This window comes from Oncorhynchus clarkii, chromosome 20 (genome assembly GCF_045791955.1).
Source record: "Oncorhynchus clarkii lewisi isolate Uvic-CL-2024 chromosome 20, UVic_Ocla_1.0, whole genome shotgun sequence".
NCBI classification, from domain to species: Eukaryota; Metazoa; Chordata; class Actinopteri; order Salmoniformes; family Salmonidae; genus Oncorhynchus; species Oncorhynchus clarkii.
This window is the reverse complement of record NC_092166.1, coordinates 47,434,922-47,459,605: the sequence shown is the minus strand read 5'-3', so window position 1 is coordinate 47,459,605 and position 24,684 is coordinate 47,434,922. Positions and strand designations below refer to the sequence as shown.

The following is a 24,684-nucleotide window of genomic DNA, read 5'->3' as shown; positions in this document are numbered from 1 at the left end:
TTATCAGATGTGAAGCCAAGGAAGTCTTAAGATGGCGTCTCATGTGGGAGATTTATGTAGACATAACATGCTCAGTTTGAGCTACTCCAGGAAGTGCTGTTGCAGGTTAGCTCAGTGCTGACCACTCTTATTCAGTATCTCAAGTAGATGGCCGAACAGGGGCTGCCATTATCAACTAAATTATCATAATAACTTCTTCTGTGTGCAATTTTAAAATAATCAGTTCAAGGACATACATCTTGTGTAATAGAAGCCATTTGTTAGTTTTTTCCCACAAAGATTGCCATCTTCCCATTCGCTATAATGGGGGATTCTGTTTTCTGCAAACAATGCCTGCAGTACCAGGGTCAGCCTTGAACTTCGTGGCTTCAATGAGAGGGGCAGTCGTTCTCCCCTGCCTGAACCACGGGGCCATGACTGGGCCTGACTGAGAAGGTGTTAGAGGGATTATTTCCATTATCCACAGAGGGTGGTGGCCTGCTCCTCTGACTGTGACCCTTATCTAATGCAGGGCCCAGACTGTTTACTTTGACTGATAATGAGCCCACAGAGAGCCAGCTCTGGGCAGATACCACCGAAGAAATTCCTTCACAGGATTGGCCTCAACGAGTAATGGTGTCAGAAAACGCAAATATACTCTGCCTGTTTATTTCTCAGATTGGGCTATGTTTAATTGACCTCTACATTGTGATGGCACAGCCAGAGTGGCAGATAATGGTTGACCTACAAAGACTTAAAATGGTCCAAAAACATGCGCACAGTCGTGAAGAAGGTACAACAGCGTGTCTTCCCCCTCGGGAAGTTGAAAAGGTTTGGCATGGGCCCTCAGATCCTATAAAAGTTCTACAGCTGTCCCATTGAGAGCATTTTGACTGGCTGCATCACTGCTTGGTATAGCAACAGCACTGCCCCCAATCGCATGGCGCTACAGGGGGTGGTGTGGACATCCCAGTACATCACTGGGGCTGAGCTCCCCGCCATCCAAGATCTTCATATCAGGTAGTGTGAAAGGAAGACCCGGAAAATGGTTAGACTCCAGCCACCCAAGACTGTTCTCTCTGCTTCCGCACGGCAAGCAATACCGGTGCATCAAAGTCTGGCAACTGATAAATAGCTAACAAAATAGCTCCACGGACTGAGTTAACCTTGTATCCTCAACCTTTTTTTCCTTCTCAATTGTTGTCTCTATGCACACTCACACACACTGCATCATCTGCTCACTCACACATAACATGCACATAAATCTATACGGACTCTACACACATACGCACCACTCACATACAAGCTGCTGCTACTCTGTTTATCTTCTATCCTGATGCCTAGTCACCTTACCCCTATACATATCTACCTCCATGACTCCAGTATCCCTGCACAATGTAAATAGGGTATTGGAACTGACCCTGTATAGTATGCTTACTTATTGTGTTCCTTATATGTCTTATTTCTGAGGTTTCTTTTTCTAGTATTACATTGTTATTGATTATTGCATTGTTGGGTTTTGAGTTAGCAAGAAAGGCATTTCACTGTGTTTGTGCATGTGACATTAAAACTTGGATTGTTGATCATTTCTTGTCATGGAGAGGAGGCATGGGAAAGCTTGAGGAACCAACCCTCTTCTTCAGGCCTTCTGAGGACATGTCACATTGCCGGGACATGAAAAGCAGCAGAAGTCAATGCCAAATAGAGTTCCGTCAAAACATAACGAATCATTCTGAATCTATGCAGGCGCCAGGAGACTTAATGAGTGCCGTTTTTCAGGCTGAGTGAGTGAGTGAGTGAGTGGAGAGAGCGAGTGAGTGAGAGAGAATGCACGCACGCATGACTAAGTCGCTTCGGATAAAAGCGTCTACTAAATGGCATATATTATTATATTGTGTTGCTTGTCAGCTATGTAGCAGATCGCTAATTGCTCTGATACATCCTCTGCTCCCATGGTGCATTGGGCTGTCCTACTCATTGTCTGACCCCATGATATCAAAAGAGGTGCTTATTCCCTTTCGGCATGGGGATATTACATCAGCGTTAGCTGGGAGAATGAGGGCGCTGGCACGCTGCCATGTGGTGCCCAGTCATATGTGCCCACGGCCCCTGGCTTTCAAGGACAGGTCTCTGGAGCCAGTGGCTCGTTTGGACATTAGGAAGTGAGAGAGAGAGAGTCGGGATTGTCACACGCAACACCGAGCCAAAGGAGGCAAGCTCGTCTAGTTAGAGGTTAAGTGAACGTGGTCAGTGGCTTCTGGCACAAGTTAGCGGGCGTGTGTGAAGGCAAAGCCTAGGAGGAGGAGGAGCCGGTGCCAGCTAGCCAGCCTACTCAAATATGCCGGAGACAGAGAGTGGCTTCAAAAGCTCCACACTCCTGACAACACAGAAAGCTACAGAGATTGGACCTGTGTGTGTGTGTGTGTGTGTGTGTGTGTATGTATATATATATACAACTCTATTGCATGGCTCAGGCTTCAAAGCGTGGTTACTCAAAGCCTCAACAGCCCACTGATGGAAAGGCCTTGATGAAAGCACCATTCAAGCATTATTGCCTGGCAGAAATGGCACTGTTATGTAAGTGCAACATAATAAAAGAATATGAGGGTAAACACAATGCCCTTGATTAAGGAGCGAACTTGGAGGAGAGATTGGATGGGGGATGGAGGGTTATTTGAGGGAATTCAGAGTCCTTTAAGACTGCGGCCTGAACCGTGAGGGTGTCAAACTCTTTTTACAGCCACTCTCTCCTTGCCCCATCAAGGGTGTTAAGAAGCAGTAAAATTTTGTCCCTCACCATTCACCCCCATAGGACAGGAGATAGCTAGCTGTTGGTCTACAGGTTAGAACAAACAATAGATCATTGGGTTAACTGCTATAGTGCTGAGAGGGTCAAATGAAAAGGAGTTATTTGGCAAAACCATCACAAAATCTTGGCTTACAGGCATAGAACCATGCAAGATAAGAGAACGTTTATTTTTTTGCTAACGTTGGCCACGATTCAGCAACATCTAATCAGCTGTCCCTTGATGCATGTGTTCTCACACTTTTCAGATTTGTATTACCCCACTTACTTCCTGGAACAATATGTTCTTTATCGTAGTGGACAGACAAAAAAAACATACTTTCGTCAAAAAGTCAAGTGTTTTACGGCTAAGTTGGGTAAAAGAGTGGGGAAGTAGTGTTTTCTATCAGCTAGTCTGCTCGACAACACTTAACAGGGAGTAGACCCGTCTGCTGACTAGATAACGACGGACATGTTTGAGTCAGTCCAGCCCTGCTCGTCTAATTTTGGATTTCCCATCATCTGCTAGTATCCAGATCCCCGTTCTCCACACATATCCTCCCCCACGCTAGCTCTAGCACATTTGCCAACAGACGGTTAATACCAGCACCCAGATGAGGAGATCAGAGATAGCCGAGGAAAGCCAGGTTTGCAAAGCTTTCCTTCTTTTTTATAATATCTTATGTGCGACCTAATAAGGCCGACCAGCAGGAGAGACCAAATAGAGAAAGAACTTAAGAGGAAATAGAGGCAAGGTCCAGTAGCTTTGCAACAAAAAACACAAAGGCACCGAGACACAGATAGTGCCTACTCGTCTCTATACTCTTCTGCTTTGCAGCAGTCCGTGTGTCCTGCATGTCTCTGCCATTATCCCACGACTGTGCAGCTCACTTCCACAGCTGGTATCGCTGCACAGCAAACTTCCTCATGTGTCTGCCAGTACTCCACTTCACAGTGAGATGCATGTGTCTGCCTGGCCCAGGAGCCCAGGTGTTTTCACTATACCGGAGATGGCATGGGCTTAGCGACATTGCTGTTATCACCCTGCTCCCCGCTGCCAGCCATGTGTGTGTTTGTGTGTGTTTACACAGCTGGTTTTCCGCAGCCCGTGTGCTCGCCGCGGCTGGCCAAAAACAGCAGCTGCGCCCACTGACAGTGAGTTGATGGTGTAAAGGACACGGCTCTCCATGTGAGAACAAGCTGCGGTATCGAGAGACATGGCCCCACTTCCACCTCTCCCCCCTTCTTCCTATGGTTCCATCGGACCCAGGGCAGGAGCCTTCTATGGATCCAACATCAGAGAGGTGGCAGTCAAATGTGTCTGTGGTGGGTGGGGGTTTCTGAAAGGCTATTATGCGGCTTTCACAGGGATCTTTATGAAAGCCCCATGTCCACTTTAATGCCCCTCAAATAGCAGATTCTGGCATTTATGGCACAGGCCTATCTCCCCATAAAGGCTTTTATTGTTTGGCCCAGTCTATGGCGGCCGTAACCTGGTTTCTTGTTTTACGGGAACCTTCACTAGGACATAATTATCTAGGCAGCCATCAAGAAGAAAACCTATCATAGATGAGGCCATTGGGCATATGTGCGACAGTAAATAATTGCAAATAATCCCCCAAATCAAGAGGGATCACCTTGAAAGGTCAACCTAGAAATATAGCCAATAGAATCTGTCATGAATTGGGTTTGAGACATTGTCTTATGTTTATACACACAAACGGACACCACTGTTTCTATCTAGCGCTTAGAGAGAGGAGGGCCAGTCTTAGCTACACTGGACTGGAGCCTTAGTGCTAATCGAGGAGAAGGATGATTAAATCATGACACAGGAAATAGCAGAGGCAGTCAGGGAGGGAGGAAGAGACGGACCAGGCTTGCTGGCTGGCAGAGAGCCCTGCTCTACCAAGGCCCTACAACCTCATTAGACTTTGATCAGTAAAGCAATTCCAGCTCTTTGTTCATTCCACCCATCCATCTATCTATTGTTTTCACCCATCCCGGTCTGGCCTCTACTTCAGAGCATCAGTGAACCTAGAGAGAGAGAGCGAGAGACTGACAGAATGAGAAAACAGAGACAGAGCCCTCATCAAAACAGACTTAGCTGGCTTTGATTCTCTCCTCTTCTCTCTAGTCTAGTGTTTCATCTCTAGCTCTCCCCAACAGAGATCTCAGGCCTGCATCACCGGGGCAAACTACCTGCCCTCCGGGACACCTACAGCACCCGATGTCACAGGAAGATCATCAAGGACATCTACCACCCGAGCCACGGTCTGTTCACCCCGCTATCATCCAGAAGGAGAGGTCAGTACAGGTGAATCAAAGCTGGGACAGAGAGACTGAAAAACAGCATCTATTCTCAAGGCAATCATCAGACTGTTAAATAGCCGGCTTCCACCCGGTTACACAGTTGATTTCTTCAAACCATGCTGCTTACCTATTGCAGATTCAGTCTTCCCAGCCTGGTGCAGGTCTACAATTTTGTTTCTGGTGTCCTTTGACAGCTCTTTGGTCTTGGCCATAGTGGAGTTGAGTGTGACTGTTTGAGGTTGTGGACAGGTGTCTTTTATACTGATAACAAGTTCAAACAGGTGCCATTAATACAGGTAACGAGTGGAGGACAGAGGAGCCTCTTAAAGAAGAAGTTACAGGTCTGTGAGAGCCAGAAATCTTGCTTGTTTGTAGGTGACCAAATACTTATTTTCCACCATAATTTGCTAATTAATTCATTAAAAATCCTACAATGTGATTTTCTGGATTTTTTTTCTCATTTTGTCTGTCATAGTTGAAGTGTACCTATGATGAAAATTACAGGCCTCTCATCTTTTTAAGTGGGAGAACTTGCACAATTGGTGGCTGACTAAATACTTTTTTGCCCCACTGTATATCATGTATTCTATTCTACTGTATTTAACTCAATGCCATTCCAACATTGCTCAATCTAATATTTATACATTTATTAATTCCATTCTTTTAGATGTGTGTATTGTTATGAATTGTTAGATACTACTGCACTGTTGGAGCTAGGAACCCAAGCATTTCGCTACACCCGCAATAACATCTGCTAAATATGTGTATGTGACCAATAAAATTTGATTTGATTTTGATTTGCCTTGCTACCTGGCAGGTTTTGCCTCAGTCTCAGCTTAGGGCTTTAGGCCCTGTATAAATGCCTTTATTCTCTCTCTCAGAGCCTGGAGTCTGAAGTGAAGTGAGGAGCTGAAGAGGGAGGATTTCCTATCGAGAAGTGCTGACCGGTGGGGTTCACTTTAAGTGGATTTTCCCTTTCCCCTCGCCTAGGCCCGCGGCATTATGACACCCTCGCCAGTGACCTACACTTGAGACGTGCCCAGGGAGGTGCCAGTAGGCGCTTTGTTGGGCATGGCTGATTGTTGAACAGCACAAAGCCGAAGTGTGAGCAGACGGATGGTGGGTGGGTGTCTGGATGGATGCGCAGTGCAGTTAGCGCACAGCCCTGGGCTGTGCAGTGTGGGTATCATTAGAAATAATGGAATGTCCTGTTTGTGGTGGTACTGTACAGTGCTTCCCTTCCATCCACCTAGTCCAGGCCTGTTGTAGGCCTAACCTGGTGAGCCACCCCCAATTGTAAAAATGTGCAGAGCCATTTCAAATATAAATGGCACATCTAAAATCCCCTGCTTAGCCTGCAGGTTGTGAGGAACAAAAGCCTGCAGCATGACAAATGCTGCTACTGCTGTGGTGCTGGGGGGGGGGGGGTCGTCTAGGGGGTGGTGGGGTTAGGGTTAAACCCATTGGAGGTGATGGGGTGTGGGGGGAGGTGGTAACGGAATGGATGACTCCATTGCCCCAAACCACATTAAAGAGAAGAGAGGCAACGATGGGGAGTGGTGGTGTAGGGAGTTCAGGCAGGGTGGGGGTGGGGGTGCAATCATCAACATTTCAAAAGAATGGGGGCCAGAGAATTCAGATGATGGCGGTGGCTGGGCTCCTCCCACACCCCTTCCCCTGCCTCAGCAGAAGCCCTGTGGCTGATGATGATACTAGCCCGTCACTGTGTGTGTGTGTGTGTGTGTGTGTGTAGGGGACAATGAGAGAAGAATGTCTCTCCCTCCATCCGTCCTCCACTGGATGAGAGCTGGACATTTTATCCACAACTCGGTGTGGGTCAACGTCACTGGAGACAATCCTGACAGTGGAAGTGCACTATTAGGGGAGAAGACTTTCATTGAGGGGCGGCAGGGTAGCCTAGTGGTTAGAGCATTGGGCTAGTGACCGAAAGGTTGCAAGATCGAATCCCCGAGATGACAAGGTATAAATCTGTCGTTCTGCCCCTGAACAAGGCAGTTAACCCACTGTTCCTAGGCTGTTATTGTAAATAAGAATTTGTTCTTAACTGACTTGCCTGGTAAAATAAAAGGTTCAAATTAAAATAGCTAGCATTCGGTTAGCTTCAACAATGGAAGAGCCTTCCACAGCCTCGACATATCGTTCTTAGTGGAACATGCCTGTCCTATGTATCAACGGCTTCAATTGAGAGATTCTGTAAAAATATTACAAGGCGTTCTGAATTCCACTCATTTTCTTGCCCTTGACAAGTTGGTCGCACATTCAAAATCCAAAACTGTCGTGTCGGCCGTGCGATTAGAATTACATGGCCTTTACTGGATTTATACAGATGAATATAAACGGATAGGTATGCACAAATAAAACTGTCACTCAAACAGCAATAAAGAGAACAACAACAAAGCTTGACTAAGTTCCAAAGGGAATCTTTACTTATGCAAATAGTGCTCGACTAAGTTTCTTTCTGAGAGGTTTCTCCATCTTCAAGACAAGTTCTGATCAATTTACTATTGTCTTGGGAGATGGTTAACTTCTTACCCTTTAAACCGAGACTCTGAATGCTTCCCCAGATTCGCTGACAGTGACAGAGATACATAATCACTATGGATACCCGAAACATCTGTGTTGCAAAGCAGTACAGAGAAAGAGAGCTCCAGTCTCTCAATAGTTGGTAAACAGTGCATTACAAAGTGAATGGCCCAGAAGGAGAGATCATTAGCCTTGCGGACCGTTCTATTCTCGGAGTGCGTAGGGGGGTTTGATACAAAAGAGCCTGATAATATTTAACCAGGGGAGATTGATGATCTATCTTCCCCTATCCCCCCTACTTTCACCCCTGGGTCTTCCCCATTGTCATGCCAGCCCCGGCCCCCATTCACTCCGTATTCAATATTTCAGGGCCATTGTTCCACCTTACATACCCCTCGAAGCTCCATTACTTTTCCCACTCACTCCTCAAAGGAGGGGTTAGCCGAAAAAAAACATAATATGTTATGGCAGTGTCAGGGGGTAACAAAACATGTCTCTACACACGGAACGGAGGTTTGCATGCACACACACACGCCCATACACACCAGCCCCACCAATCCTGACCCGGCGGGTCTCTGCCTGGCTCTTTGGATGAAAGAAAAAGTCATTTATCCGACTCATCCTCGCAGCACCTTCTAAAAACACTCTTTATTCCCCAGCCGCCACGTTAAAGCCGCACCTTGCTGACAGCATGATGAAGAGTCACGCTCCTTTTCCCCTGTCCTTTCTCCCTCTGGAGCTTCCCTCACTTCCCATCCCCAGGTCCACTCCTCACAGGAAAATACCAGCTTTTGTGCCCATGCATGTGAAATTGTGTGGAAATGCATAAAAGTATGAGTGTGTCTGCTAAGTGATTGTGTGTTTATCTGTGATCGTAAATTGAAACAAAACTGTGCATGTGTTTGGGGTGTATGTAGCACATGCAAGGGTGTTTCACAGATGAAGCTGTTAATGCGGTGGGTGAGAAGAGGAGTGTCAGGGGGAAGCTGAGAGGAGTGTCAGGGGGAAGCTGAGAGGCCTGGCATTACAGAGCTCATTTGGAGCTAACAGGGCCATCACTCTCTTCTCGCTCTCCCCTCTCTTTTGCCACGTCTCTTCGCTCTTTCCTTTCTCTGTCACTTTAACTAATGTTCTACCTCTCAGTCTCCCTCTGTCTCAGTCTATCCATCCCTCCCTCCCTCTCAGCTGGCTGGTAGGGCAGTAGGCTGGCACAGTGCCGGCCTCTGTTCTCATTGAAGCACCCCCAGGTGTGTCTGCCAGCTGGATGGCCAGGCAGCGTATTATCTGGGGTGTTCCTGAAATGCCCTGCTCGAGCCTCAGCCAAAATATGAGCTGGGGAGGTGCCCTGATGGGCTGGTGGGGCGCTGTGTGTGTGTGTCTCAGGGTTTCTGAGAAAGAAAAAAAAGAGAGAAAAAAAGCAGAAAAATAAAAATAGTCTCTGGCCAATTGTCCAGGAGAAAATCCTTTTGCAAAATAATACTTTTTAGCCTATTCAATTATGGAAATACCAGTCGATGGAAATACATTTGACAGGTCATGCTTATTGTCGATTGGTTCAGGCGCGTGCGTATTTTCGTTAGTCATTATGTATCATGATATTTATCACACGTGCACAGCATACAGATACTATAGCGTGAGAGCTGTTGCTATAGAAATTAAACATTGCACAACAATTCTAAATGCAATCGTGTGTTAAAAACAGTTGATGGACACGATTAAAAAGAGCTACTATTCTCTACTGGCAATTGAAGAGCACTTCCCATTCCATCGCATAAGGTAGGCAGGCTTCAGCGCGTCTCACTTTGCAACGTGAGCTGGACGCAGTATGAATATTGAAAACATATAGGCTACTGAATTGTGTGAAACCTGAACGTTTTTACTTCACATTATGAAGCATGTCTTACCTTGCTTCAAAGTACCCTAGCCAAAATCCGGACCCAATTATTTTTTATAAAGACTAACACATGGCATTGAAACAAGTAGCTTATTTATTTTAGCTTAACAAGTAGCTTATTTAGCTCATGTTCACAGATCGCGGTCATGAAAACGCTCGCATTGTGTAGTGCGCTTCTGACAACGTGTTTTCCCACTAATTGCACTATGGAACGAACATTCGCGCGTAGCCTATTACCATGTGCGCATTGCTGTTCTTAGGTGAATAATATTCTAATCTGTTGCATCAGCCTTATTTCTTTAAAACTTGTTTTGATGTACTGGTTCTTTGAATTTGGGATCTATCGTCCCACAACTGTCCCAGAGTCTGTTTGGAATAGTCTATATCTTTCTTGCACAGAACGACAAGTTGACCAATAGAATAGGTCTACCTTTCTACTATGGGGGAATAGTAGATTGACACTCGACTGATTTTACTGTTTGTTACACGTCTTGTTGGCTGAGTTTAAAGTAAATGAGGACAGTTATTCTAACATCTTCAAAGTCTGCATTGGAATTAGGTAAAATGGGCGCACATTGCATTCTCGAGTTCAAATCAAAACGTATTAGTCACATACGTCAAATACAACAGGCGAAGACCCTACAGTGACATGCCGAATACAACAGGTGTAGACCCTACAGTGACATGCCGAATACAACAGGTGTAGACCCTACAGTGAAATGCCGAATGCAACAGGTGTAGACCCTACAGTGAAATGCCGAATACAACAGGTGTAGACCCTACAGTGAAATGCCGAATACAACAGGTGTAGACCCTACAGTGAAATGCCGAATACAACAGGTGTAGTAGACCTCGCAGTGAAATGCTGAATACAACAGGTGTAGTAGACCTCGCAGTGAAATGCTGAATACAACAGGTCTAGAAGACCTTACAGTGAAATGCTGAATACAACAGGTGTAGTAGACCTCACAGTGAAATGCTGAATACAACAGGTGTAGTAGACCTCACAGTGAAATGCTGAATACAACAGGTGTAGTAGACCTCACAGTGAAATGCTGAATACAACAGGTGTAGTAGACCTCACAGTGAAATGCTGAATACAACAGGTGTAGTAGACCTCACAGTGAAATGCTGAATACAACAGGTGTAGTAGACCTCAGTGAAATGCTGAATACAACAGGTGTAGTAGACCTTACAGTGAAATGCTGAATACAACAGGTGTAGTAGACCTTACAGTGTAATGCTGAATACAACAGGTGTAGTAGACCTTACAGTGTAATGCTGAATACAACAGGTGTAGACCCTACATCGAAATGCTTACCTACGAGCCCCTAACCAACAATGCAGTTAAAAAAAAATACTTGTTACTTTTATCTCTTATCTGTAATTAAAGAGCAGCAGCGAAATAACAATAGGGAGACTATATACAGGGGGTACCGATACAGAGTCAATGTGCACCGGTTATTTGAGGTAGTATGTACCAAAAGGTGGGACCAAGTCATTGTTTTACAAGTCACAAGTAAGTCTCAAGTCAAGTCCCAAGTCAAGACAGGCAAGTTCGAGTCAAGACAGGCAAGTATCAAGTCAAGTCTCAAGTCCTAAACTTTGAGTTTCGAGTCCTAAACAAGTCATAATGTGCTCTTCACCAAATGTAATACCATTTCCTATTTTTAACAAGAGTAATAGTTAGTATATTACATTTATGCAAATCATGAATGCTTTTAAAAATATATATTTATTACTTTCCAAATAAACATATTTCCATGGAAAAACATGTGTAGCCCCCCCCAGAAGGACAACCATCTCCATAGCACTCCACCAAACAGGCTTTTATGGTAGAAGTGCCAGACGAAAGCCACTCCTCCTTAAAAGGCACATGACAGCCCGCTTGGAGTTTGCCAAAAGGCACTTCAAGGACTCTCAGACCTTGAGAAACAAGATTCTCTGGTCTGATGAAACCAAGCTAGAACTCTTTGGCCTGAAAGCAAAGCGTCACGTCTGGAAGAAAACTGGCACCATCTCTACGGTGAAGCATGGTGGTGGCAGCATCATGCTATGGGGATGTTTTCAGCAGCAGGGACTGGGATACATGTCAGGATCGAGGGAAAGATGAAAGGAGAAAAGTACAGAGAGATCCATGATGAAAACCTGCTCCAGAATGCTCACAATCTCAGACTGGGGCAAAGGTTCAACTTCCAACAGGACAATGACCCTAAGCACACAGCCAAGACAATGCAGGAGTGGCTTCAGGACAAGTCTCTCATTGTCCTTGAATGGCCCAGCCAGAGCCTGGACTTGAACCCGATCGAACATCTCTGGAGAGACCTGAAAACAGCTGTGCAGCAACGCTCCCCATCCAACCTGACAGAGCTTGAGAGGATCTGCAGAGAAGAATAGGAGAAACTCCCCAAATACAGGTGTGCCAAGCTTGTTGCGTCATACCCAAGAAGACTCGAGGCTGTAATCGCTGACAAAGGTGCTTCAACAAAGTACTGAGTAAAGGGTCTGAGTACTTTTGTAAATGTGTCAGTTTTTTATACATTTGCACACACACAAAAAAAACATTTTTGCCTGGTCATTATGGGGTATTGTGTGTAGATTGATCGATTTAATCAATTTTAGAATAAGGCTGTAATATGTGTGGAAAAAGTCAAGGGGTCTTAATACTTTTCGAATGCACTGTGAATAAATATATGCTAAATCGATTGAATCATAGTATTCATGAATGCATGGTAACTGGTTTAAACACTGACCCATAACCTACTTGGCTGAGGGCCTTGCATTTCTCTCTTTTCTTCATCTTGATCATTCATCACTCCCTCTCGCTCTTCATTCAGACTGCATCCTGATCAGCACTATAATGGACATTACTGTAGGAGGAAATAGTGGTATGATTAGAACCATAGTGTTACTGATATGATGGCGATTCGTGGTATTGTGTTGTGTAGTAGTATGGTGCAGTAGTAGTTGTCATAGAAGTAACAGTTGGCAGTAGTAGTTGCCTGGTATTAGTAACCAATCAAGCAGTAATCATATTACTTGCAGTAGTAGTCCACTGCGATAGCTGATGTGTGGTGAGTGGTCTATCACAGAGTGACAGTGGTCGATGGCACGAGTGAACCCCGTACAGTGTACTGGAAAGTGCTTTGAAACCTAGTGAAAAACCCTGTATAAAATGTCATCCGTTATTAGTAGGCCAGTATCCTCAGTAATATTCCTACGTAGTGACAGTTCTAGGCAGCCGGTGCAGTGTCATGCTCCAGTTGATCCACCCACAGTGTGATGTGATTGGAGGAAGACGGGCTCTCACGGAGTAAAAGAGTCATCAGGCCTAGGCAGGCCAGCCATGCACGGGTAACAGGAGGCAGGCCCCGGCCTGGTGGCCCATATTACTGTTCTGCTTTCAACAGCCCTCAAACCCTGATAGGCTACGGGCAGGGGAGCACTCCAAACTACAGGGACTGTGCTACGGGTTTGATGTTGGTGCTGTGGGGTTGATATGGGGTGTGTGTGTTGGGGGATAGTGTGTGTGTGTAATCTGCAAGTGTGTGTGTGCGTCCATGAGCACTGCACCGGTGTGTGTGTGCATACGTGTCTGCTCATTTGTGTGTGTGTAGGGCTCAGTACTGGAGCAGAGATACTGAGTGTGTGTGACACAGGTGAGGAAATAGCGTGTGAATAATTAATCACGAAGAGAGAGAGCGGGACAGTAAACAGGGCTGTGCTAGTCACAGGACACCAGCGCCCCGTCCATCCATCCACTGTACACCCCTTTATCTATCCCTCTCTCTTTTTCCATCATTCCCTCCCTCTGCTCTGGGGAGCTCAGATAAAGGATAATGGATTGGCTGACATTCAACTGTCCCACATAAAGATTCTCATTAAATAACCTGGTTAGTAGGGAACAAAACACACACAAATACTGGCACACACACACACACGCGCTTAAGCCCTCACAAACCTTTTTTTCTACATTTGTGTGTGTGTGTTTATGAATGTAAGCTTAGCCGTTTGTTTGCTCCACACCCAGTGTGATTAACACAGTGAGCCGGTTGGGCACTAGACATCAGCCAGCCCTGCAGCCTTCCACCCGCACCAGCCCAGGACCTGTGGGTGTTAATTGCAATCGGAAGTAGAGCCGCCACAAAAAAATGGCTAATCACTGGCCATAGATACAAACATGCACACACACAAACAGCAGGCTGGGTATGTATGACGAGGAGACCTGGCAGATGCTACCTACCGCTGACTGAACGGCAGCTGTTGGCTGTGTGTGGAGCGCTCGGCCAGCAAGCATTGTTTCAACGTAAATACGCACACACACACACACACACACACACACACACACACACACACACACACACACACACACACACACACACACACACAGAGTAAAATATGAAAGACACACACCCACTGATAAAATACACAGACCCCACACAAACCAACAGCAGGATCACAGCATTAGCAGCGTGCACCCACACGACCATTCCAGCAATGTGACAACAATGGAGGTCGGGCTGCTGCCAAAAGAGCAGTAGTCTGTCAAAACAGCTGAGTGGTACAACATCAAAAGCTATAAGCCTGGGGGAGTTCAGACTGTTTACAGTCCACACAATATGCTGAGTTATCTGTCGCACCCACTAAGCAATGTCGCTTCAGTTGGAGGCTGATGAGATGATATTCAGACATTATAAGTGGTTTATAGGCCTTTGTGCTTATGACAAGTCTTACATGACGTGCTACATAACACAATGTACCGGTTGGTCTATAAAACTGACCTTAGATAAGCTTGTCTGTCCTGTTCTGACTGTCAGTCATAGCTATGTCAAGGGTGGGGTGGAGGAGATCTGTATTCCCCCAGTGCCATCCCTCGTGTCCCTTACGCTAAATGGGAGACATCTAGTTATGTGCATCATATCCAGGAAGACACGTCCGATCTCCTGCTCTCACATTCTCTTTTTCTTCCACTCCCTCCAAGGATCCAGTCCAGACCATATCATTAACTTAACTGCTTTGCTGTCTGCCGATTCCGTTTCTGGGCCAGACCAGCTCTGTGTGCTGCTCGGCTGTTCCCATACAGCCCGACTGGGCTACTTACTGGGCTATAAACTCCATCCCCATTAGCTGCCCACTGCCTGGAGACTACAGTCTATAGAGAGCTGGCTACTGTGGGACTGGTGATTAGTAACCAGTAGGTCCGGGGGCAAAGGTTTCCCAGGAGAGAGAGAGAGCACGCGCGCGAGACCCACACCAGCCCTTGGCTTCAACCAGTTACACCAGCTCTAACTCTACACTGATGTCAGTAAATTGTGATGTCAGTCTATGCTCCCTGTTGGCTGCTTCCAGTCCAGCTGTTTTGAGGGGTGGAGAAAAGAGGTCCTCTGTACTACAGTACAACTCGTTTTTACACTGAGCCAAAATAAAAAACACAACATGCAAAAATGTCAAAGATTTTACTGAGTTACAGTTCATATAAAAAAATCAGTCAATTGAAATAAATTCAATAGGCCGTTAACTATGGATTTCACCAGACTGGAAATACAGATATGCATGTGTTGGTCACAGATGCCTTAAAAAAAGGTAAGGGCATGGATCAGAAACCAGTCAATCTCTGGCGTGACCACCATTTGCCTCATTCGGGGCAACATCTCCTTCACAAAGAGTTGATCAGGCTGTTGATTGTGGCCTGTGGAATGTTGTCCCACTCCTCAATGGCTGTGCAACGTTGCTGGATTATTGGGGGGAACTGAAACATGCTGTCATACATGTCGATCCAGAGCATCCCAAACATGCTCAATTTGTGTCATGTCTGGTGAGTATGCAGGCCATGCCAGAACTGGGACATTTTCAGCTTCCAGGAATTGTGTACAGATCCTTGCGACATGGGGCTGTGCATTTTCATGCGGAAACATGAGGTGATTGGCTGAGGATGAATGGCACGACAATGGGCCTTAAGATCTCATCACGGTATCCCCGAGCATTCAGATTGCCATCGATAAAATGCTATGCGTTTGTTTATGCCTGCCCATATCATAACTCCACCGCCACCATGGGGCACTCTGTCTCTCCATTCACAACATTGACATCAGCAAACAACTCACCCACACGACGCCATGCACGCTGTCTGGCATCAACCCAGTACAGTTGAAACCAGGATTCATCTGTGAATAGCACACTTCTTCAGAGTGCTACTGGCCATCAAAAGTGAACATTTGCCCACTGAAGTCGGTTACGACGCTGAACTGCATTCAGGTCAAGACCCCGGTGAGGACGACGAGCATGCAAATGAGCTCCCTGGGATGGTTTATGACAGTTTGTGCAGAAATTCTTCGGTTGTGTAAACCCACAGTTTCATCGGCTGTCCAGGTGGCTGGTCTCTGACTCCAAGTAGGCCAGAGTAGACTGATAAGAGTGCTTGGATTCGGTGGACTGATATAGGGTACGTACCATTTTGAGATTATAATTAGAATATACTAATACAATAGAATGGCCCGTACTGTTCTTCATTCACAATTGGTGATGCCACAATAATGCATTGTCCGCTTACCCTCTCTCATCAACTCACCCATTCTACCCAATCATACTTTACTTCATTTATTTAATTGGTTATTATGTGTGAAATTAGTTAAATTCAGTTTCAAGGCGATTATCAACTGGCCACTGCACCTTCCAATGTTGGGGAAATGAGTGGAGCAGGCCCTACTGTCGGAAGGAGGAGCAAGGGGGGGAAACCATCCCAATAATGATCCTCCTACAACTGGCTATAGCTCTGTTTGTGATACTATACTAATAATGGCATCGCTTTTAAATACAAGTAAAACTAAATGCATGCTCTTCAACCGATCGCTGCCTGCACCTGCCCGCCCATCCAGCATCACTACTCTGGACGGGTCTGACTTAGAATATGTGGACAATTACAAATACCTAGGTGTCTGGTTAGAGTGTAAACTCTCCTTCCAGACTCACATCTTCAAACATCTTCAATCCAAAGTTAAATCTAGAATTGGCTTCCTATTTCGCAACAAAGCATCCTTCACTCATGCTGCCAAACATACCCTCGTAAAACTGACCATCCTACCGATCCTCGACTTTGGCGATGTCATTTACAAAATAGCCTCCAATACCCTACTCAATAAATTGGATGCAGTCTATCACAGTGCCATCCGTTTTGTCACCAAAACCCCATATACTACCCACCACTGCGACCTGTACGCTCTCGTTGGCTGGCCCTCGCTTCATACTCGTTGCCAAACTCACTGGCTCCATGTCATCTACAAGACTCTGCTAGGTAAAGTCCCCCCTTATCTCAGTTCACTGGTCACCATAGCAGCACCCACCTGTAGCAAGCGCTCCAGCAGGTATATCTCTCTGGTCACCCCCAAAACCAATTCTTCCTTTGGCCGCCTCTCCTTCCAGTTCTCTGCTGCCAATGACTGGAACGAACTACAAAAATCTCTGAAACTGGAAACACTTATCTCCCTCACTAGCTTTAAGCACCAGCTGTCAGAGCAGCTCACAGATTACTGCACCTGTACATAGCCCATCTATAATTTAGCCCAAACAACTACCTCTTCCCCTACTGTATTTATTTATTTAGCTCCTTTGCACCCCATTATTTCTCTACTTTGCACATTCTTTCACTGCAAATCTACCATTCCAGTGTTTTACTTGCTATATTGTATTTACTTCACCACCATGGCCTTTTTTTGCCTTTACCTCCCTTATCTCACCTCATTTGCTCACATCGTATATAGACTTATTTTTCTACTGTATCATTGACTGTTTGTTTGTTTTACTCCATGTGTAACTCTGCGTTGTTGTTGTTGTTTGTGTCGAACTGCTTTGCTTTATCTTGGCCAGGTCACAATTGTAAATGAGAACTTGTTCTCAACTTGACTGCCTGGTTAAATAAAGGTGAAATAAATACAATTAAAATAAAATACTCATTTAGGAAAAGTCAAGCACCAGAAGTCCCCGCAAGAACAGTAATCAAACAAAAATGTCCCACAAGGAAAAAGGCTATTTCTAAGGGGTTTAGGGTTAGAATTTGTGTTAGAAATAGGAGGTTAAAACGTTTAGGAGTTAGGAGTTAGGGTTAGGTTTTGGGGTAAAGGTTAGGTTTAGGGAAAATAGGATTTTGAATTGGAATCAATTGTGTATCTCCACAAGGTTAGTAAAACAAGGCTGCGTGTATTTGTGCATGTCCGGTCTACTTTTCACAGACAGCTCTTAAAGTACAGTTGGGGTGGGAGAGAGATGAGGAGAGAGAGAGGGGGAGTAAGATGAGCGAGAGCAAGACAGAGAGAGAAGAAGTAGAGAGATAGGGAGGGGTGACATTGGCGTACAGCTGCTAGTGCAGAGAATCAAAGATGACAGCCAGGCAGCACAGAGCTAAGACATAATTAGCACAAGTGAACATGCATCATGTGTCAGCTGTGATCTTCATCTTCTCCTCTAACTCACACACGGGGTGGAGACTGGTGCTGGGGCTGGGAACCTCTTAATGTCTGTATGCTCACTGGTGGGGGTTCGGGTTTTTCTGGGAACATTGTATGACTCAGTAGAGGCTCCTCAGGAGGAAGGGGAAGGAACATTCTCAGTGAAATTCCATAAAAATAATAATTGTAAAACAAAAAAAAGTTAACCTTTTTTGATAACTATACTAAATATGTCACCAAATGATTTATTAAAGCACACTGTTTTGCATTCAAGATCTACAGCAACGTCAACAGCACTCTGGGGTAGCACCATGGTATGGTCCTCCTCTGGGTATATTTACTTCAATACAAAACCTAGGAGGCTCGTAGGCCTCAACCCCTTCCATAGACCTACATGGTAATTATGACCACTTCCGTAGGATGACCTCCAACCAATCAAAGCTTTTGCAGTATTATCTGACATTTTGTCCATCCAATCAGTTGGTGACATTATTGGATAGTTGAGCATTCTTTTTGTTGAGATTATTCAATTCAAATTAGTTTCTTAAAATTACAAGAGACAGAGGTAGATAAATAGTTTTCTTGGTTTTAGAACTAAATAAATTGCGCCAACTTCAGTAGCAAGTAGCAGTACATGGAAATGGGGAAATGGAAAAGGTGCTAATTAAAACAGAGGGTCGACCTCTGCCTGAGATCAGTTTCATGAAGGGTGAAAAGGAGGGCGTAAAATAGCAATTAAAACAGAGGGTCGACCTCTGCCTGAGATCAGTTTCATGAAGGGTGAAAAGGAGGGCGTAAAATAGCAATTACAACAGAGGGTCGACCTCTGCCTGAGATCAGTTTCATGAAGGGTGAAAAGGAGGGCGTAAAATAGCAATTAAAACAGAGGGTCGACCTCTGCCTGAGATCAGTTTCATGAAGGGTGAAAAGGAGGGCGTAAAATAGCAATTAAAACAGAGGGTCGACCTCTGCCTGAGATCAATTTCATGAAGGGTGAAAAGGAGGGCGTAAAATAGCAATTAAAACAGAGGGTCGACCTCTGCCTGAGATCAATTTCATGAAGGGTGAAAAGGCGAGGGCGTAAAATAGCAATTTGTATCAAAAGTATACCTGGTTAACATCGAGCCCACTAAGCCACCTGTATTGCTGGCCTTGTCTGTTTTTTGGAAAGTCTGAGTCTTGGGCGAAAGGGGGGGGGGGGGGGGGGTAACAGTGACCTGAAGAACATCAATCTTTTAGCTAAACGGCAAAACAAAAGCAGGGAGCATATAAATGGCCACATCAGATTTAAGCTTCTGGGGAAAAAGCCGTATCGATCAGGACGAAGGTCTGCGTGTTCAAACTGCACAACACAACAAGAAATTAAGAAGAAACAGATGTTCTCAAGCGGCTTATCAACACCACTGCATTTTTGGTCGTTGAGGAATTGGAGGACACGACGAGAGGGCAACTTGTAGTTGCCAACAAGGGCAACTACAAGGGGCTTGCAGAAGTATTTGCACGTTACGATACTTTACATGCTGAACATATTGAACTTTCTACTGTCGTATCTGAGATGTCAAAATCAATTCAGAATGACTTGATAGCTTCCATTGCATCATCCATTAAAAGTTCAATTAAAAGAGAGATTGACGCAACGCATTTTCTTTGCGCTCAAGTAGGCTTTCCATCTTCCTCCAGTATTTATTTAGTAAAGATGATAACACATAATCACTCCAGACAGACACAATCAAAGACTCATGACATGAATGTTGCAGCAGCCTACACCTAAACATTAGAAATCTGACATGCTGTATGGGATGAAAACAAGACTATTTTCAGTCTGATCAACTGTAGGCTACTAATAAGAGCAGCTGCATACAGCCTATGTGCGCTGTCCATCTGGTCAGGGCAACTAATTGGTGATGCTATGTATTCATAGTCTATTTGTGTGTCAGGAAAAAATGTGAATGTGATCAAACTTGGTTTATATTCAAAATTGGGCTGGCTAGCTTGCCTATACGTTTTCAATCCAAAATGATTGACTGGAATCAATCAACATAATAGTGATGACAGACCTAAACATGCATAAAGCAAGCTCATCCCTTAGTTATATTGTCTATTAATTGTTGTCTATGTGTCTGGGTAGAGGAAATCCCCTTCCTAATCTAGTCAAAATATAATTTATATGAAAAAATATAAGGTAGCTGCAGTTTGAAAGGGTTTTTATCCCTTCCCATGACAGTTTTTTAAAACCACGTGACCTGATTAGGAAAAACTGGTTAGGAAAAACCTTTTTACAACTGATTAATCACCGTCATACCTTATAGAGTAAGTTTTTCCCCCAGAGTTTTCCTGGTTAGGTTAAAAGATAAGGAAAGCCTCTGGGCCCCAGGGGGTAGAAATTGCCCCACCACTCTGCTTGCAGTTGTCAGTTATCATCAGGTATGTGGATGATCAGGGGTTTATTCAGGAAAGATTATTGGGGTAGTCTGTTTGACTTAGTGAATTTTGAGATGTCTGAGTTTAACTTCATGGAGAAATATGTTATTCAATCCTACGATGGCGCAGCTGTAATGGAATGCATCTGCTATTAGTATTAACAGCGAAGTCCCCTGTTCTCCCTCTTTCCTCTCCAAGAACTGTGAGTACCCCTATCAATTTTCTCTCATTACTGTATGTAGAGTCAATCTCATACACAATCACATTACTACACAATGATTTTACTCCTTGCTTGGACTAACTCATTCTTAGCTCTGTTGTCTAACTTTGCAGTAGTGTGTTGTGTTATTGTTTTTGTCTTCCCAGTCAAATCCTGTCCTGCACTGAAGTCAAGCCTCTGAACACCTCAACTCATGCCTCATACCCTCATTCAATCACTGCTGTGATCCCTTTCAAACACTGTAAGTAGCCCTCTCATTCCCATTCCCCATAATATTGTACTATAAATGTCTTCATTAAATGCTTTAGGTAAAAAATAATTAGTCTGACGATTTTGAAACACACATTGGTCTCTGCGTTCCGTGACTATACCGTGGGTCTCCCATCCTCCTCATGTTTTCAAGTCACCAGACTCCGCTGATCTGCACTGCACACTATAAATGTCTTTATTAAATGATTTAGGTTAAAATCATTTGTATTCAATGATTTTTGAAACACACTGTCGTCTCCATGCGTTCGGCACCTTTACCATGGGTCTCCCATCCTCAATTTCTCAAGTCACCAACCTCCACTGGTTTCTAGAAATGTTAACAAATTATAGAAAACATAGGTATTCAGACCCTTTTCTATGAGACTCGAAATTGAGCTCAGGTGCATCCTGTTTCCATTGATCATCCACAGTCCACCTGTGGTATATTCAATTGATTGGACATGATTTGGAAAGGCACACCTGTCTATATAAAGTCCCACAGTTGACAGTGCATGTCAGAGCAAGCCATGAGGTTGAAGAAATTGTCCGTAAAGCACAGATCTGGGGAAGGGTACCAAAAAATGTCTGCAGCATTGAAGGTCCCAAGAACACAGTGGCCTCCGTCATTCTTAAATGGAAGAAGTTTGTAATCACCAAGGCTCTCCCTAGAGCTGGCCGCCCGGCCAAACTGAGCAATCGTGGGAGAAGGGCCTTGGTCAGGGAGGTGACCAGGAACCCGATGGACACTCTGACAGAGCTCCAGAGTTCCTCTGTGGAGATAGGAGAAACATCCAGAAGGACAACCATCTCTGCAGCACTCCTCAGTAAAAGGCACGACAGCCCGCTTGGAGTTTGCCAAAAAGGTACCTAAAGGACTTTCAAACCATGAGAAACAAGATTCTCTTGTTACAATAATGCTTGTACGAACTCAAACCCAGGCACAGAGAAAAGAAAGCAAGCAGAGGTGGGGGTAAAGCCAGCTATTTTACTTAAACTCTTGACAGAAACAAGGCAACCGCACTAGAGTACACTCAACAAAACATGAGACCTAAGCACAGACACAGGCCAACAGAGGAACCTAAGTAGCAAGGCAACCAGGTGCACAGAGAAGATAATTAACCACAGGTGAAACCAATAAGTAATGATCAGGGTAACCTGGAACCTAGAAAACAAGGGTGCCCTCTAGCGGTAACCAAAGGAAACAACAATCAAATCAAACTGACATCTTTGGTCTGATAAACCCAAGCATCACGTCTGGAGGAAACCTGGACCCATCCTTACGGTGACGCATCCTGTGGGGTTGTATTTCAGTAGTCAGGATCGAGGGAAAGATGCGAAGATTCAACTTCCAACAGGACAACAACCTTAAGCACACAGCCAAGACAACGCAGGAGTGGCGTCAGGACATGCCTCTGAATGTCCTTGAGTGGACCAGCCAGAGCCTGGACTTGAACCCAATCTAACATCTCTGGAGAGACATGAAAATAGCTGTGCAACAACACTCCCCATCCAACCTGACAGAGCTTGTGAGGATCTGCAGAGAAGAATGGGAGAAACTCCCCAAATACAGGTGTGCCAAGCTTGTAATCATACCCAAGAAGACTTGAGGCTGTAATCGCTGCCAAAGGTGCTTCAACAAAATACTGAGTAAAGGGCTTGAATACTTATGTAAATGTGATCTTACTTACAGTACCAGTCGAACATTTGGAGAAACCTACTCATTCAAGGGTTGTTCTTTATTTGTACTATTTTCTACATTGTAAAATAATGAAGACATCAAAACTATGAACACATATGGAATCATGTATTAACAAAAATATAACCTGCAAAATGCTGTGGTAGCCATACTGGTTAAGTGTGCCTTGAATTCTAAATAAAATCAGACATAGACCGGTGCTTTGCAAGGTTCTGGGCTGGCGTGGTTACACGTGGTCTATGGATGTGAAGCCGGTTGGACGTGCTGCCAAATTCCCTAAAATAACATTGGAGGGGGCTTATGGTAGAGATGTTAACATTCAGTTCTCTGGCGCACATTCATGCAGTCAGCATGCCAATTGCGTGCTCACTCAAAACTTGAGACATCTGTGGCATTGTGTTGTGTGATAAAACTGCACAATTTCAAGTGTACTTTTGTCCCCAGCACAAGGTGCACATGTGTAATGATCGTGCTGTTTAATCAGCTTTATGATATGCCACACCTGACAGGTGGATGGATTATCTTGACAAAAGAATAGCATGCTCACTAACAGGGATGAAAACACATGTGCACAAAATTTGGCACATGGAACATTTATCTTTTATTTCAGCTCATGAAACATAGGACCAACACTTTACATGTTGCATTTATATTTGTGTTCAGTGTACAACTAAAACATACATGTTATTAGAGGTCTGACCATCCAAGTGTGTCTAAAAAGCTGTAAATATAAAGACGTTCATACAGTACATTTCTCCCTTACATTCCATCATGACGGGAACAGTACTGGTGCTCATCATTGTTTGCATCCCAAAAGGCACCCTATTCCCTTTCAGTGCAGTACTGTTGTCCCTGGTCAAAAGCACTAGAAGGGGAATAGGGTGCAATTTGGGACATATCCATTAGCTTATGCCTCTCCTTAATGGAGGTGGTTGTGGGATAAGCTTGCCATGTTATTTTAAATCAACTCAGCCATCCGCCAACCATTATTCAGTAGGTTGGTGGATTGGGGAGCCCAGGGGAAAGGAAAGAGGGGGATCTGATTAAGGGCTTTAGAACAGGGGGATGAAGGGAGGTAGGAGAAGAAAGTGCAGGAAAGAGTGAGATATGAGAGATGCAGCACAAAGGAGAGGTAGGGAGGGCCAAAGACATAGGCCCTAGTCCTTACGACCCTGAGAATCACAAATTAAACAGAGAGGAGAAAAGAGAGGAGGGAAAGAGCAGGAGAAGATAAACTAAGCCTAGGGGAGGCATGGGTGCAGCGCAAATCCAATACTCGGGGGCTCTATGTTCTGATTCCTGCTGGTTGAGGCCCCCTGTGGTGCCCAGTATGTCCCCCGAGGATGGGTGAAATAGGATTGGTCAAGATGGGGGATAAATTATGTGGCGGCAGAGATGGGACCGAGTCCCCTAGTGATTGAAGCGTAATTGTTTGGTGGAGAGGAGAGATTGAAAGAAAGAAGGCCGGCCGCACCGTGATGTAGCACCATCCCGAGGCGAAGCCGGTGTGTGTGAGTGAGAGTGTAAGCGTCTTGGAGAACGATACTCACACAGTGGCGGCGGAGGGGGGAACAGAGCACCCCTGCTGACACTCAGTGGGATGACACAGAAAGCTTAAAGGCAGGCAGGCGCAGAGAGAGACAGAAGAGAGAGGATGAGAAAAAGGGAGGAAGATGAGAAACAAAGAAACAGACCGAGACTAAGGTAAGGAGGGAAACTGCAAATTCCCTCTTTCTCTCCTCCCCAATCCACAGAAGGATGCCCTGATTTGCCAGAAAGGCCCTGCATGCAACTAAATCAAGCCGGTTAAATCATCAGGTTTTGTTAATGACCAATTTTACCCTGCTCCCACCTCCCTCTCTCTTCTCTAAAAGCGCTTGCACCCAAGCTCTGTCATCCCTAATTCATTGTCTCAACTGAAAGGGGAGGAGAGAAGGAGGAGGAGAGGAGGTCCCCTGGTCCCCCTACTGCATACTGTATAAATAATGTCCCAGAGTGCAATCTGACTGCGTTCTGAAATTATGTTGTTCTCCTGCGTCGCTCTGACTTAGGCCCGCTGTGCGCTGCTAGCTAGCATAGCGAAGGCTAGGTAAGTGGATGACTTGTGCCATGTGTGTAGCTATGCTCGCTACAGTAGCGAAGGCT

The 24,684-nt window shown here is 45.0% G+C and overlaps 1 protein-coding gene across 6 annotated transcripts in view; it reads right to left on the bottom strand.

Annotated features, from left to right (window-relative positions):
* Positions 1 to 24,684, bottom strand: part of LOC139376442 (retinoic acid receptor alpha-like) — a 257,204-nt gene that overhangs the window by 64,292 nt on the left and 168,228 nt on the right. For 2 of the 6 annotated variants that reach the window (XM_071119050.1, XM_071119045.1), the window contains exon 2: positions 24,090 to 24,152. The exons of the other annotated variants lie outside the window; for them this stretch is intronic. In XM_071119050.1, coding sequence (XP_070975151.1) covers positions 24,090 to 24,152 — 63 coding nt within the window. The remainder of the gene's footprint in view (positions 1 to 24,089; positions 24,153 to 24,684) is intronic. 6 annotated transcript variants of the gene reach the window in all.